The sequence below is a fragment of the Haliotis cracherodii genome, unplaced genomic scaffold (assembly GCF_022045235.1).
Source record: "Haliotis cracherodii isolate W230 unplaced genomic scaffold, xgHalCrac1.p SCAF_3, whole genome shotgun sequence".
Taxonomy (NCBI): domain Eukaryota; kingdom Metazoa; phylum Mollusca; class Gastropoda; order Lepetellida; family Haliotidae; genus Haliotis; species Haliotis cracherodii.
Window position 1 is genome coordinate 11308155 of NW_027266286.1, and position 16166 is coordinate 11324320.

The 16166-nt window shown below is 41.5% G+C and overlaps 1 protein-coding gene across 2 annotated transcripts in view; it reads left to right on the forward strand.

Annotated features, from left to right (window-relative positions):
* Positions 1–594: 594 nt before the first annotated feature.
* LOC139474192 (choline/ethanolamine transporter flvcr2a-like) overlaps positions 595–16166 on the forward strand; it is a 31934-nt gene continuing 16362 nt past the window's right edge. The window contains exons 1-4 of one of the 2 annotated variants that reach the window (XM_071257089.1): positions 595–752; positions 10055–10653; positions 13255–13396; positions 15908–16045. In XM_071257089.1, coding sequence (XP_071113190.1) covers positions 722–752; positions 10055–10653; positions 13255–13396; positions 15908–16045 — 910 coding nt within the window. In that variant the 5' untranslated portion in view covers positions 595–721. Of the gene's footprint in view, positions 753–7050; positions 7164–10054; positions 10654–13254; positions 13397–15907; positions 16046–16166 lie in introns of those variants that run through there. The other variant, XM_071257090.1, reaches the window with a different exon arrangement.

The following is a 16166-nucleotide window of genomic DNA, read 5'->3' on the forward strand; positions in this document are numbered from 1 at the left end:
GTATCTCAGTGTGCTAGCACTATAAATCGGCATCAGTCCGGACTAGTACAAGCAGCCACACAAACACACACACGTACATGCACGTCGCTATATAAGTGCAATAATCTTGAACGCGACTTTAAACCCAATTTCACCCCACCTATAACACCGATATATTAATAGAACACGTTCAATGTGTTCCCCTACCAACGACCTTGACCAAGCATGCGAGGCAAAGAACACGATACGACATGAATACATACCTCTATTATTCCCGTGTCAAGTTCAATTTCGCTCAGCGTCAAAATGATTGACTGCTACATATGTGAGTTAAAACAGAAACCATATGATTTTAATGGTCTCTGGTTAATATTTCTTTTTTCTCCAAACGTTAGTGTTATGAATTCGGGGATTGAACTATCTTTGCTTATCAAATCCTATTGAAAAAATGAACACTTGCCCGGTCACGCGTTCAATGACAGTCAGCCTTGGCGCAAACAAAAAAGCACGCCCATTTAACCGAGTTTAAGAAGTCGTTCAGCGGTTCCTCGCCGTCCGATCAATACCTCCCGTTAATCCAAGACCCTAGGTCAAGGCGACCTTATGCTGCCAAAATGGCGGCAGGAGAGCGCGGAGTCTGCACACGACTGGCGATTTGGAGTGAGAGAGAGGTCAGGAGAGGATACTGGTTAAAGTGATCAGTTGGATCTGATGCCTAGCCACTGTGGGAGGGACAGTGTGTATGAATACACATATTCTACAGCACAACATGGGTGAGTCGATACTATTATCCCCATTCACTACCACAGGGCTTAACCGTGCATGGCCGAGTGTGTTTTAGCTATAGCTGTGGGAAAGGGGCTTCTGCCCTAGTGCTATTGACTGTTTGTGTTGCCTCCGCGCCAAACGTACCTTTACTGCGTTTTCGACCTACTTTATATCATCTATTTTATCATATTTCATAACACGTGATTATCAGTCGAATATTATACATAAGTTTGTTAGAACGGTGTAAAGATGTTAGTGAGAGGCGTGGAAGGTTTATGAACTGACTGCGTCGGCGATATAGCGGGTTTTGATTCAGCTGTGAAGGTCTGTCGTAAATAGAAAATTTCGCATTCAAATTCAACTAATTTACCGCCCATGACACGCTTTACGCTGTGTCTAGAATAAACCATGTTTGAAATTTGTTTTTGATTCTTTATTTATCCAACCCGCGAATATTCTTCTTTTGTTTTCCTTTTTCTTATATTCGCCACATATAATATACGCATGAATATGTTGATTTGATTATGAACCATAAATCAAAATAGTATTGTTTAATAATGTTTACCCATTTAACACGAATAGATGTCACCTACAGTCAGCTGACTGATAATGATGATGCCATTATATGCATAACAAATGCATCAGAGCTCCGGGATCTCGTCATCCCATTTTTTCATGTCACCAGCTTTTTTTAAGAAGAAGCTCATATTAATTAAACGTCCTGAAAATATAGCTGTAACTGTTGTATATATGCGTATTGACATTTAAGTCACATAGACCCTGTATGAGTTGAATATTGTGTGTCTATAAACATTCACGTGTATAAACTTTGGACGGTTAGGGTGTCGACAGTGAACAGTACAAAACACGAGTGAATCGAGCGACAATTAGACCAGACGGGATTGTGGACAATACGTTTTGGTTTCAAATGCACAATAGCGGGGGTATACGATCCTAGACGAAATAAAGGAGTCCGTATGGCTACACAGTATAGTTCAACTTGCGTGGCGTATAAACCGTAACATGTAGCGCTGTCGTATTCACCTTATTCGTGTCAGGGCTAAAGCCAGTCAAAATGCATGTGTTCAAAACGTGTGATACTTTTTAGTTTTTTGTATATAAACACTGATGATATACTCGTGTGTTGACAAACGGCAGCTGACCTTGAATTACTGTACTTATAGGCGGATCCCCAAAGGAAGTCCCCCCCCCCCCCCCCACACACACACACACTTCCACCACACACACACCCAAACGCGATAGGTTGTTCTATTGCAATCAGTGTAAACATTTAGAAAAGTGTGTATACATCAACAAGGGTTGTAAAATGTTCCAAATTACATTCACTTTGTGCGAGTGTGTTGGGTTAAAATTTAACGTCGCATCGGCGTTATTGCAGCCACATAGCGACTATTGTCGTATGAACCTTGATTTGAAATATAAATATTACAGCAAGAGCCCTGAAACAATATATGGGATTTAACCATGATTTTAATGGGGACACTCTTACTTATGTAGTGGTAGATATTTTACGTTTCATAAAATACCAAGAAACCGCTGACATAAGTTGTGTGAGTATATTAAGTAGTATACCATGAAGGGAGGCCCGTGAAGATCCGGGGTAATAGGTCTTCAGCAACCCATGCTTGCCATAAAAGGCGACTATGCTTGTCGTAAGAGGCGACTAACGGGATCGGGTGGTCAGACTCGCTGACTTGGTTCAAGCATGTCATCGATCCCAATTGCGTAGATCGATGCACATGATGTCAATCACCGGATTGTCTGGTCCATACTCGATTATTTACAGACCGCCGTCATATAGCTGGGATATTACTGATTGCGGCGTTAGACAACAAACAAACAAACAAACAAACAAACAAACCATGAATGGAGGTAGGTACATAGCTGCAGATAAATCATACATTTTACATAATGGCACTGTGCATTTTACACTTATTACCAGTTACAGGCGACGGTGCTGTCGTGAGAGGCCATAGTACGGGATCGGGTGGTCAGACTCGCTGACTTGGTTGATGCATGTCATCGTATCCCAATTGCGTTGATCGATGTTCATGATGTCAATCACTGGATTGTATTGTCCAGACTCGGTGATATGCAGACCGTCGTCATATAGCTGGACTTTTGCTGAGTGCGGCGTTAAATAACAAACAAAACAAACAAACAAACAAACGTACCTGACCCACATTACGAATCATGATGCAATTGTGATTAATATAACAGGGACAATTTCTGAAACTTTGGACTGTTTCGACAATGCCAAAGCAACAGATGTTGGAAATGTGAAGTCAGCTGAAAGTGGGGAAAGCACTGGTTTAACGCTATGTATCAACCACCAGCGTGTCCTGTACGCTGTTGGACTTGGCGGGACTCCGGCTGTGCTATTATAATAGATTACAATGATGCTACGAGCACGCCAATCCCAAAGGTTTTATTTCCAGTGAAATACGGGCCCAGTCCCCTAAAGCGCCGCAATTCCCTATACAGAGTTGTGTCCCTTGTCCGTGCCAGAAACCTATGATCACACAGATTCCCCCCGATTACGTTTCAGTGTTTTTTTCTCAAGATACCCGTGACCGTGAATTTCGCCAAAGTGGAAATGTTTTCAAAGATCTGCATCACTTCGGACTTTTCTCCCACATCAGGCTGACACGTCGTGGTTTTACTGATAAATAATGTTCGGGGGCATTTAGAGCAGACTCACTTCAATAAAGTTGGTCATCCAAAAACATATTGTGTGAAGAGACACGAATGTGCTCACTCAATAAACAATGTTTGTAATTTGTAATAATCAGATAATAATGAGACCCGCGAAGATCCGGGATAGAATAGGTCTTCAGCAACCACTATGTTTGTTGTAAGAGGCGACTAACGGGGTCGTGTGGTCAGGCTCGTCTTCTTGGTTGATGCATGTCATCGTATCCCAATTTCGTGGATCGATGCTCATGATGTCAATCACAGGATTGACTGGTCCAGTCTCGATTATTTACAGACCGCCTTCATATAGCTGGAATATCGCTGAGTCCGGCGTTAAACAGACAAACAAACAAGATAATAAATTATATAGAGGTGCACAGCGTGTGTTTGCTTTGGGAAAGGTAATTCCCTTATGACTTATTTGGTCTCGTGCTACTTTATGTCTTCCATCCTATATTTATCATTCGATGGTTGACCTTAAATGAAATTTGTCATGGCTCCAAAGAAATGTCAACTGGCGGCCCCATACTTATGACCTGTTGTAGGGACCCCATCTATCTGTAGACCACTAAACACTCCGTGATTATTTAGCAGCCAACATAAGTCGCATTATGAGTGAAAGGAGGCGAGGCCACAACAACGCTGTGCCATCATACTGATCATTATGTACAATCTGTCTCGCGTTTACATGGGCGAGTTGATTCAGTGTGACATTTATCAAGTTTCGTCAGTGCTTGCAACTAACTTTGAGTGGCGTGTGACCCAGTTACAAGCAGAACGGGGGTGGGTAATTCCTGTCATTACCACGTGGTGGGGGCGATTCTGGGGCATCACCAGCCCCTCCCATCCCCACCCCACCCCCGTCGGAATACTACACAATATGAAAAATGCTTCCCGTCCCCCCCCCCCCCCCCCCCAAAAAAAAAAAATAAATAAAAAAAATATGTATTTAATAGAAACCAAAAAGTACATACACACAATACATAAGTACTTCAAATTTAAACAAACAATAAAATAAATAAATGAATAAACTTAATGGAATACAGTAAATTACGTCTATAACGAACACGCTTATAACGAACTGGCGGATGTAACGAACTCTTTTTGGTCCTGTCCATTTGCTGTATATATGCACTTATGCTTATAACGAACTACGGTTATGACGAACTAAAATGGGTGGTTCCTTTTAGTTCGGTATAACCGTAGTTTACGATATGTCTTTACTGTTCTAAGTTGTAAGTTTACGTAAGTTGTAAGTACAGATGAGGAGGGGGAGGGGGCGGGGATGACACTCTCGCCTAGGGGACAGTTTTACAGGAGGCAGTTGTCCTCATACCAGCGGAGACACCTCGTCACATGGTTCTTACTGCTTGCTTAGTGTACACTTCCGAAAACGTAGTTATTTCTGCTCTACTCTGACAATAATACATAGCTACCAATCGGTCATGCTGATTATCATCGACCGACGTTCAAGTCTCCATTGAATATCATGAATGTGTTATACCAAAATTCGAAGTGCACCGCCATATTTCGATTAAAGGTTATTTTCCTAAGGTCTAGTCCATTCTATCCTGTATCGGCTAGTGCTGTTTTAGGAATCAGTAACAGCGACGCAGCTCGACATTTCTTATGTTACGGTTCATCACACTGTTCATCATCTGTTTTAATTGTCAAAATAGACTTAATTAAAACAAAAACAAATAATGATTGCCCCATGAACTGTTATATTAACCCTCCATGTTTGATTAAGAGTTTGTTATATGCATAGGGTCTTGTAACGCAAACAAAATAGCACCTACACGATATATGGTCACACCAAGTTCTAGTACTATATTAAAGTAAAGGGATGTCACGAGGCCAACTCACCATGTTCCTTTGAGGACGAATTCAACAATGTCCACTGTAAATACCCCTATAAAACTTACACTCATTTCAAGCCAATACATTGAGCTACACAATGAGACATATATGAGAAAGTCGTACTTTTGGAGCTAGCGTCTTCAGAAACTCAGAATATCGTGATTGTTTTTATTCCGAGCCAAAATCCCTGCAAATAAGAGACATTTAAATTGTTTTAATATAAATCGATCTTAAACATTATTGTGCATTTTGATTTACCTAATTACTCATCATAAGTTTTTAAGATGTAAATGGTAGAATGTATTATTATGGTTCTGGTGAACATAGGTTCCAAATAATTGTTTTGGTCACATATATGACATCATCTTCAGTGTGCAAATATGACTTCTCTTGCTGGTTTATACGTGTATACTGCAATCACAAGTTATTGGAAACAAATACAAAAAATTAACAATGCCTTTTAGGCCTATGCGTATCGGTGTTGCTGAATATAACATGATAGCAATAAAGTAGCTTAGTCCCAGTGGATTTGGTACCAAGGTACAGAGAGTTAAAGGGGCATCGAACACCACACTAAGTCCTGAGTAAAACATTAAACTAACCTAAAACATGTCTGTCGCTCCATACTAAAACGTTGTGTGTGTATTGTATATTTGAAAATTCTGTACCTGCGTTCTCTAAATAATAGCGACAAAAGCAGAAACATTCGAAATCTCTGCTAAAAGCAGAGTCCGTTATCCGACTATATTCTATACATATCGTTTATCGATGATGCCAGGTGTTGTCAATAGATGTTAATTTAGGCGTGTATTTTAATAAGTGCTAGGTCTATATATATTTCTGTACGCAGACGCCAGATCAGCCTTTCAATGTCAATTGTTCTTCGAGAAGAATGACCTGGTAGTGTTCACATGGTGGCTCATTGTGCAGGCGTCGAAATGAACTGCATTGTTTTGTGTGAGTCATGTTGCATAACGCAGTGATATTGCCGGAATATTGCTAAAAATGGCGTGACACCAATGAACAGTATGCTAGAGTGGAGTCAATAAAATGCCAACCGGGTTATTTCAAGAAGTATGTTTTTTTTCTCCGGTATCATCAAAACAATCATACATCATCCCGATATGTTTATGATTGTTTTAGTGAATGTTTCCTTTTGGAAGCTATGCTGAGCTGAAATGAGGCGTGATAAATCTCCCCGTTGTTGATGTTGTGGCCCACCTTCTGCTACGAAAACGTTGAAGTCTGTGGTCTCCGACGTCGCGTATACATTACTCCGTGATGTTTCATCGCCAACGTGAAAGTCTGTGTTTTCCTACATTGCTTATACATAACTTGTTGGTATTTCATTGCCAAGGTATATTCTGTGTTCTCCGACACCGCGTATAACTTACTCGAGGGGGTTTCTATTGAAACAAAGTTTTGTGTTTTTAAACTATCCATCAGTAAATACATAGAGACATTTATTCTTTATTGTTATTGCCGTTACAATGGACATATACTAACTCCCGAATAGTGATTAATAAACGTCCTACCTCCAATTGATATGTGCAATATGTTACCTGGAATATATATATTCGTTATAGCCGGGCTGCTGCTCAGTTTGGGAAAAAGGCTGTGTCATCGATAGATATGTGCACAACGATAAACAACACTTGAATGACCCGGATCTGTTATCTTCCCGCAAACACATTGTTGAACATGGTTTCAGGCACATGGTATATTTCTTTCTGAACTACAAGATAACAATTAAGAAGAATATGTCATATTTGCAGCCAAACTAGTGCCTGCTTTACAAGCTTAAAAACACTTCTTTGAAAACCACATGATGACTGTTTGTGGTAAGTAATGATTGAACCGTTATTGTATGTTTCTATGACGCTAACTTGCGTTTCAATTGTTTGATGCTGTGAAAATCGGGAAATGCGTATGTAAATTCAACGTGTTTATATGTCAGTGCAAGCTGAACTATATTTCTCAAATGTATTTTCATTTATATTATCTTACCCGACTTAAGTCAATTGAGCTATTGTCACGGCTGCTTGTCGAGCGACATATGTTGGTGTCATCTGTGTCAGCCGCAGTAACCGGAGAAGATATGCATGAATACGTGTCAATGAATGCTGTCAACACATCTGCTATCCCAGTACTGAGATACCATGCCTCAGTTTTAATGGATGCCCCACCCAGACACAGTGTATTGACTCCGAGCCGACCTCTCCTCGTTTGTTTATCCCCTAAATGCAGAGCGTCAGGCAGGGTAACAACAGGTACCATTTTTTTTACGTCTTCGTTATGGCGCGGCCAGGGATCGAACGTGCTCTGTCCATTAGCCCACTGAGGCGGACGTATTGAAATGACAAATATCAAAGATTGATTGAGACTCGATATGCCTCATTCGTTGAACAGAGTGAGACAATATGTTACGTTTGACTGTCAGCTGTGTGGGAGTTTACGATGGAAGAGTGTATATGAACGAATGTCGATTATACTAAATGAGACGTCGGGAGAGGTAGGGAAGAGTGAGGATTGGTGATAACCACTCACGATTAGCGTCATGAATTGTCCTACATGGACCAACTTGTGGAGATTCTAGCATAGATTTGTCTCTCGGTTCCATCCTCTCATTCATAAACTAGACGGAAATACGGCTCGATAACAACTTATTATATGTTGGGAGGAGTCCTGTATCTGGAGTGTACATCAGCCATCTTCGATTCCCCGATCGCCATCGAGGAAGTAATGGCGATTCTGGCAAGTGTGGGTTCGAATCCCGTACGGGACTCAACCCCCCAAAAGTACGAGAATCTGTAGTGTTATCCCAAATATAACATTTGTTACATGTAATTATTTTGGCGGACACTATTTATGGCTTACAAAAACGAAATAACGTGTTGGAAGTATTGTAAGGAATAAAATTCAGTAAACTGGAAAATCTAAAACGATTGCCTTCAGACATCGATGCACGGCTTCTAACCACGTAAAATGGTATTTTCAGGGTGAGCATGTATCCTTATATAAATACCTAGGAATAATATGACCACGAAGGTTATCTCGGAAAAGCATTTTGACAGTTCTTTTCTATAATTCAAAAAGATTATGTTTGGTATCTAAAAATCCCTTTCCAAAGTTGAAACCTCTCCCATATGATGTATGCCTGTTCTTCTATATAGTGCTGAAATGTGGGGATCAAATTTTAATAGTAACTCTGGAATCGAAAAAGTGCAGATGCTAGCGGGTAAATATTTCCTTGGTGTAAAATTATCCACACCCAACCACATTGTCCGTGGTGAATGTGGAAGGTATCCCATATATGTATCTGCATATAAACGTATTACAACAATATTGGTATAAGCTCTTGTAAAAGTCAACTTGTCGTTTTCCCCAAAAAGTATTACAACTAACTGCTATTGGATGTTTGCCATGGAAAAAATCATTGGGTTTCAAAGTTGAAATTGTTATATAAAATTGCATATGGTTTTGTCTGGGAAGACCAGTCTATTGACAGTATACATTCCCTTGTCTCGGAGTATATGGCACGATCACTATAAGTATGAACAGGATTGGCATGCCTCCCTATCTGTAGGCTCTAAAACGTTTACGTACACTTTATTCAAACATATATTTGGTGTTGAACCATATATTTGTTGTATCCCTATAAATAAGTTTCGTTTGGCTTTGGCAAGGTTGAGATTAGATTCTATGCTTATAATATCAGAAAAGTTATGTAAATACTGGCTGTAGCAATGTTGCAACATGCTATGGGGCTGATGGCCTACACTTGAGGATGACAATGATGATGATGATGATGATGATGATGATGATTGTATGCAGAGCTCCAGATAAGCTTTTGGTGTTGTGGGTATTTTACCCATGCATTTTAAAATCACTGGGTATCAGTTATTCTATCTGGGTATTCAGATTTCTGTTACCCACTAGTTTTTACACATGTGGGTATTTAAGTTAAATATTTAAAAACACTTCATCTAGTCCCTGCAAACTGGTGTTGTGTGGGTTCGAGAGCTTTATAGGACTCAAAAATACCACGATACTTCCACAAGAAAGTGTGATGGCAAATGATCATGATGTAACTATCACCGTGGAGTTTGGCAAGGTTGACGGAATGCCCGTTTATAATTTCAAAATAAAATGCTGATTTGCCAATCGAATACGCAGGGTTACTTCACAATATTTTGAATATACGCACAAGTTTTATTTTTGTAGCGTATCTGTAATGTTCGTTGCGTATTTGATACGCTTGGGTATTATTTTACTGCGTATTTCTGCATTTCTGATGCGTATTTTACGCAGCTTATCTGGAGCTCTGCTGTTACAGTATGCCATCATTCTCAAACGTCATTGCTGGCTGTTCATAGTATAAGCCATTAGTTTGTCTGGCCCAGACTGTTACGATGGGTTCATGGGCAGTTGTGACATAAGTGGCACAAAAGAACATTCTCTTGTTCCATGGAGCATGTCCACAGGGACTCTGAACACTGAAAGGGACACTGAATTTCAGGATCTGGTTTTAGCTAATTGCGTGTCATCGTTCCCGAAGGCGTGGAGCGTTGTCAATGGTTACAAAACGCTGTTTTGTCCACCTATTGCACGAATTTATGAGTTCTTGGGACACGGGTTTCGGAAAACAAAAAATGAAATGACTCAAGTGACAGGGTTTTTTTATTTCAAGAAGTCTTCAACTGTTTTGTAAATGTCCTACCTTATTTTTCAGGCCAGTCTTCCAGGAAACTTCCTTCCACAGATGCCGGTGAAAATGGAAGTGCGAACCTCCTTCCAACGACCCCTACATCCCCCACTACACCCACTACCCCCGGCCTATCGGACCATCTACAGCCAACAGAGGACCACCCACGGGTCTATCGGACCCGATGGCTGATGTTAGCGTTGTTTAGTATATACAGCTTCAGTAGCGCCTTTCAATGGATCCACCTCAACATCATCGCCAACGTCATTCTCCGTTTCTACAACGAGAGCCTCCCCGAAGACGTCTTCCAGAGAGAAACCGCCATAGATTGGTTGTCGATGTTGTACATGCTGGCGTACATTGTTCTCGTCATCCCGGCCACGTGGGTCTTGGACAAGAAAGGCCTACGTATATGTCACATTCTTGGGTCCCTACTGAACGCGATTGGGGCCTGGATTAAATGTGCCAGTGTCAGTGGGGACAGGTTTGCTGTGCTCATGTTTGCACAGACGATGTGTGCTTGTGCCCAGATGTGGGTTATAGGAATCCCTGCACGACTGGCAGCTGTGTGGTTTGGGCCTAATGAAGTGTCCACAGCAACGTCTATAGGTGTATTTGGAAACCAGGTGAGCATGGGTAGTTAAGGGCAATGCAGTACAATGTAAAATGGCTATCACTGTAGATTGCATGTTGCTGAAATACCGGACGTATGCTTATCACTGACATGCTGAGATATTTGATGATCTGCATACTAGAACATGCTTGTTTACGAACATGCAATTTCAGCCAATGTCGTCTCCAAATAAGTACACATATATTGATCACGCGGTCAGTAGAGCATTACATATCTTCCTATGCCTGTCGTGTCTCTTCCATATTCATGTCACTACAGCTAGTGATGCTGTAAGCCACTGTTTTGACAATGGCTGTCCCTTGCCATCAATTTCTGGTGATCTTCTACAGAAAAAAAGACATTTCCCTTGTTGATCTGTGATTATGTCCATAATATTTTTAATCTACACAAAAAACTTCCACAACTACATTTGTATGATTAGTGATAACACACTATGTCATTTCGCGGAGTAAGGAAACACATTTTCAGTTTATGCTGCAACTATTTTCAGTTGGCCTCAAAGACACCATTGTTTCCAGACTGATCAGTGAGAAATATGGAAAAGACCTGTACCTCTCAAGAAGCATCTTCCCGAGTCAAGGGAGTTAGCTGACTATTAAAGTCCAGTTTCCATCCTTGCCGAACGATCGAGCCCAGGTATTCCAGACTAGTTCGGCAAGGGTGGAAACTGGACTTTTAAAGCCGGTTAACTCTCTTGCCTCGGGAAGATGCTCATGAAGATATGTTAGTTAAATGTAAGCTCGATGTGTATGTATTGTCAACATACTCGTATCACGGGTTCATTATCCTTATTCCAGGAACTCTGCCCACATAGCACACACCCTCCACAACGTGCCAGCTGTAGGTTGCACACAACCAAACGTTTTTTTAAACGACTTGTAGAGTAACGTTAATATGGACGATTTTCGACACGATGAAATATTAATTCTGTTTAAAAAAAAACCCAACTAAACCTGTTCTATGTATTGCCGGTTGGAGTAACGTGTGTGTTCACAAATAATGCATAGACTTTAGACTTTAGACTTTTGGACTTTCATTCATCTCTACCGACATCTGATGTCACAGTTCAACAGTAATGGTGTAGAGTCTAACTTTGCCATCAAAATAAGTTGTATCTTTTCTGCTGTGTCATGTTGTGTAGGTGGGTGTGGCAGCAGGGTTCCTATAAATACTATTATACCTACCCTTCTGTTTCATGTCTTGTATGTGGGCGTGGCAGCAGGATTCCTCTAAATACGTGTATACCTACCCTTCTGTGTCATGTTGTGTAGATGGGCGTGGCAGCAGTGTTCCTCAAAATACGTGTATACCTACCTCTCTGTGTCATTTTGTGTAGGTGGGCGTGGCAGCAGGTTTCCTCTAAATACATGTATAGCTACCCTTCTGTGTCATGTTATGTAGGTGGGCGTGGCAGCAGTGTTCCTCAAAATACGTGTATACCTTCCCTTCTGTGTCATGTTGTGTAGGTGGGCGTGGCAGCAGTGTTCCTCAAAATACGTGTATACCTTCCCTTCTGTGTCATGTTGTGTAGATGGGCGTGGCAGCAGGGTTCTTCTAGATACGTGTAGGTGGGCGTGGCAGCAGGGTTCTTCTAAATACGTGTAGGTGGGCGTGGCAGCAGGTTTCCTCTAAATACGTGTATAGCTACCCTTCTGTGTCATGTTATGTAGGTGGGCGTGGCAGCAGTGTTCCTCAAAATACGTGTATACCTTCCCTTCTGTGTCATGTTGTGTAGATGGGCGTGGCAGCAGGGTTCTTCTAGATACGTGTAGGTGGGCGTGGCAGCAGGGTTCTTCTAAATACGTGTATACCTACCCTTCTGTGTCATGTTGTGTAGATGGGCGTGGCAGCAGGTTTCCTCTTAATACGTGTATAGCTATCCTTCTGTGTCATTTTGTGTAGATGGGCGTGGCAGCAGTGTTCCACTTGATACGTGTAAAACTACTCTCCTGTTTCATGTCTTGTATGTGGGCGTGGCAGCAGGATTCCTCTAAATACATGTATACCTACCCTTCTGTGTCAAGTTGTGTTGTTTGGCGTGGCAGCAGGGTTCTTCTAAAAACGTGCAGGTGGGCCTGGCAGCAGGGTTCTTCTTAATACGCGTAGGTGGGCGTGGAAGCAGGTTTCCTCTCAATACGTGTATAGCTAACCTTCTGTATCATGTTGTGTAGATGGGCGTGGCTGCAGTGTACCACTTGATACGCGTAAACCTACTCTCTTGTTTCATGTCTTGTATGTGGGCTTCCTCTCAATACGTGTATACCTACCCTTCTGTGTCATGTTGTGACGATGGGCGTGTCAGCAGGGTTCTTCTAAATACGTGTAGGTGGGCGTGGCGTCAGGATTCCTCTAAATACGTGTATACCTACCCTTCTGTGTCATGTTGTGACGATGGGCGTGGCTGCAGGGTTCTTCTAAATACGTATATAGTTACCCTTCTGTGTCATGTTGTGTAGGTGGACGTGGCGGCAGGGTTCTTCTAAATACGTGTATAGTTACCCTTCTGTGTCATGTTGTGTATATGTGCATGGCAGCAGGATTCCCCTATCTATATACGTGTGCTTCTAACCTTCTATATCATGTTGTGTTTCAGGTGGGTGTGGCAGCAGGATTCCTACTACCCCCAGAAATAGTCCCCAACTCCGACAATCTAGACGATGTAGCTAGAAATCTCAGTATAATGTTCTATGGGACCGCCGCCTTTACGACGCTTCTCTTCATCATTATAGTAATAGGTGTGTATTGTGTTGGACAAGTTACCGTGTGTGATAACAACCTATGACAGTACGGACGATCAACTCCTTATTACAATTGTAACCACGTATCTGTATAGATTCTGACTGCGTTATGCAGCAAGTGATATGGCAAGTCAGTAAGTGGGAAAAATTATTCGTACACAAGTACCACTATATAGTCGTCACGACTGTAGGAAAGAAGATGATCATTGGTACTTTCTTGTTTCGTGTGCTTGTTGTTTAACGCCGTTCCAGTACTATTCCAGCTTTGTGACGGCTTCCAGGCCAGGGAAACCTTTCAATGATGTTATGATCCAAGACTGACGCCGTCGGTGTTCAAAGGCACGCTACCATTTCGTCGAGCCTGACCACTCATCCATTAAGTCACCTCGTGCCACAAGCATAGGTTGCTGGAGACGGTTATATCCCGGAAGTCTTGTCATGATTACATATCCAACTAAATACCACAGAAAGTTCTTGTGTGTGGATATTTGAACTTTAATGGTTGTGATGTCACCCGTGAACACCAATGCCCCGTACAACAAAGTAATCTCAGCACTAAGACGATCGTAACGACCATACTCTATCATAGGCCAAAGACAATCGTAGCGCCAAGATCGCTTTGTGGAACGAGTCCCTGGTTATTACCTTGCTCTTACGTTTTAATTCTCTTCACGTACGACAGTGTTACAGCAGATAGCCCACTGGGGTACCATGTCGCGGTTTAACATGGTAAAATTAAACAGACACAGTATACGGGCTCCGAGCCGACCAGTCCTTGTGTTGTCCCTTTAATGCCGAGCGCCAGGCAGGGTATCAACAAGTACCATCTATTTACGTATTCTGGTATGATCCACCCGGGGATTGAAATAGCAGTCTTCCGTTCTCCAGAGGCTCTATCCACTACTCATCTGCAGAAATAATTTATGTACATGGGGTTTAAATACGTCCCCACCAACCTGTGCTTGTTCGAGGCAACTAAACTGGATCGGGTGGTCAGGTGCGCGCATTCTTCTCCTTATGCATTCTCTGTCCAGGAGTTTTATCTAAAGACTGCTCTGATATAGCTGAAATAGTGTTGCGGCGTTAAACAACATTCACTTACTTTTTTATGTTTTTGAAACTCGCCTATATTGTTATTTCTTGTTATGAACCTATGTATGAATTCACGTCTCTCCCATCTCTTTCTATATCATTATAGACCCGTGAAGATTCCGGGGTAGAATAGGTCTTCAGCAACCCACGCTTGCCGTAAAAGGTGACTATGCTTGTCGTAAAAGGCGACTAACGGGATCGGGTGGTCAGGCTCGCTGACTTGGTTGATGCATGTCATCGATCCCAATTGCATGGATCGATGCTCATGATATTAATCACTGGATTGTCTGGTTCAGACTCGATTATTTACAGACCGCCGTCATATAGCTGGAATATTGCTGAGTGCGGCGTTAAACAATAAAACCAACCAAACCAATCTATATCATTATGTTGTAGACAAAACTTTAAAGTACCTTCAGTGCTGTTTGAGAATTCCAAGAAAATAGATTGAAAACTTATATTGTGTAGTGGTTCATTATATTGGATCCTGAGACAGGTTATTCGGTTTTATCATGGAAATCACACATTATGAAGATTCTCAAACGTTCCCTGTTGTTTCGAAACATTTAATATACCGACATTGTTTGCTTGCCCCCACACAACCTCGCAGAGATTTAAATATGACCTTGGCAGCCGAAACTAATCTACAAGTCCTCATTCCGTTCTGGTGTGTACACTTGAGAAGATAAACACAGAAGCTGTCGTTTCACATTAGTGCAAGATGGGCTACCTTTCATCGTATAGCACGTACATGACACGACCTACATATATGTAGGTCTTTCTGAACACCTGTTATGTACATATTCATGCATATAAGATAAGCTATATGATTGCTAATTCTTGTGCAGTAGAAAAACTTATTTTATTCTATTAATATAAAAAATGAATATGAATTGTATAACAGGCTATAAGAAAATGCGGTGGATTTCGCCAAAATATTAATTGTTTTACATGCCTTCTGTTAATGTACTAATATATTGGAAGGAAAACTGAACGAGTTGCAAAATTATTCATTTTATCGTTACGACCAATACAATGCGCCAAACACAAAGCTTCGAAAGTAAACTTGGGGTGGACTGTTTTCTGAAAGCACCCTTCGGTGTTCCGTTTTCAAACCTTGAAATCTATATATCAGACAAACATTCTTGTATTGTGCGATAAAAGTCATTTCAATGTATTTCAGTTTAGCCTTCTTAAAAGTAAGACACTGATTTGTATTAGTTTGTTTTGTTCCCATCAAATAAGGACACTATTTATGAAATATGCTCGACGTTTGTTGTTTAGTTGTAATGGGAAACTTGGTCCTAGATCTTAACTTAACTTTCAGGATCATGTCTAAGTGACGGTGTTATGCGTGGGTCGATGTATTTCAGTAATATCTCAGTGAACCACATTGCACTAATGATCTTGTTTCAGTACTGAAGGACGCACCGCCCAAACCCCCGAGCCGGGCGCAGATGTTGGCCGTGGAAGCTTCTAAAAACGAGCACTACCTTTCATCCCTGTCCAGACTGCTGAAGAACCCGGGGTTCATTATGCTTACGATATCCTACGGTTAGTCTCACACAGCTGCGGTGGGGTAGTCTAGTGGTTAAAGTGTTCACTCGTCACCCAAGACCGGGTTCTATTCCAAAATGGGTACAATGTGTGAAACCTATTTCTGGTGTCTCCCGCC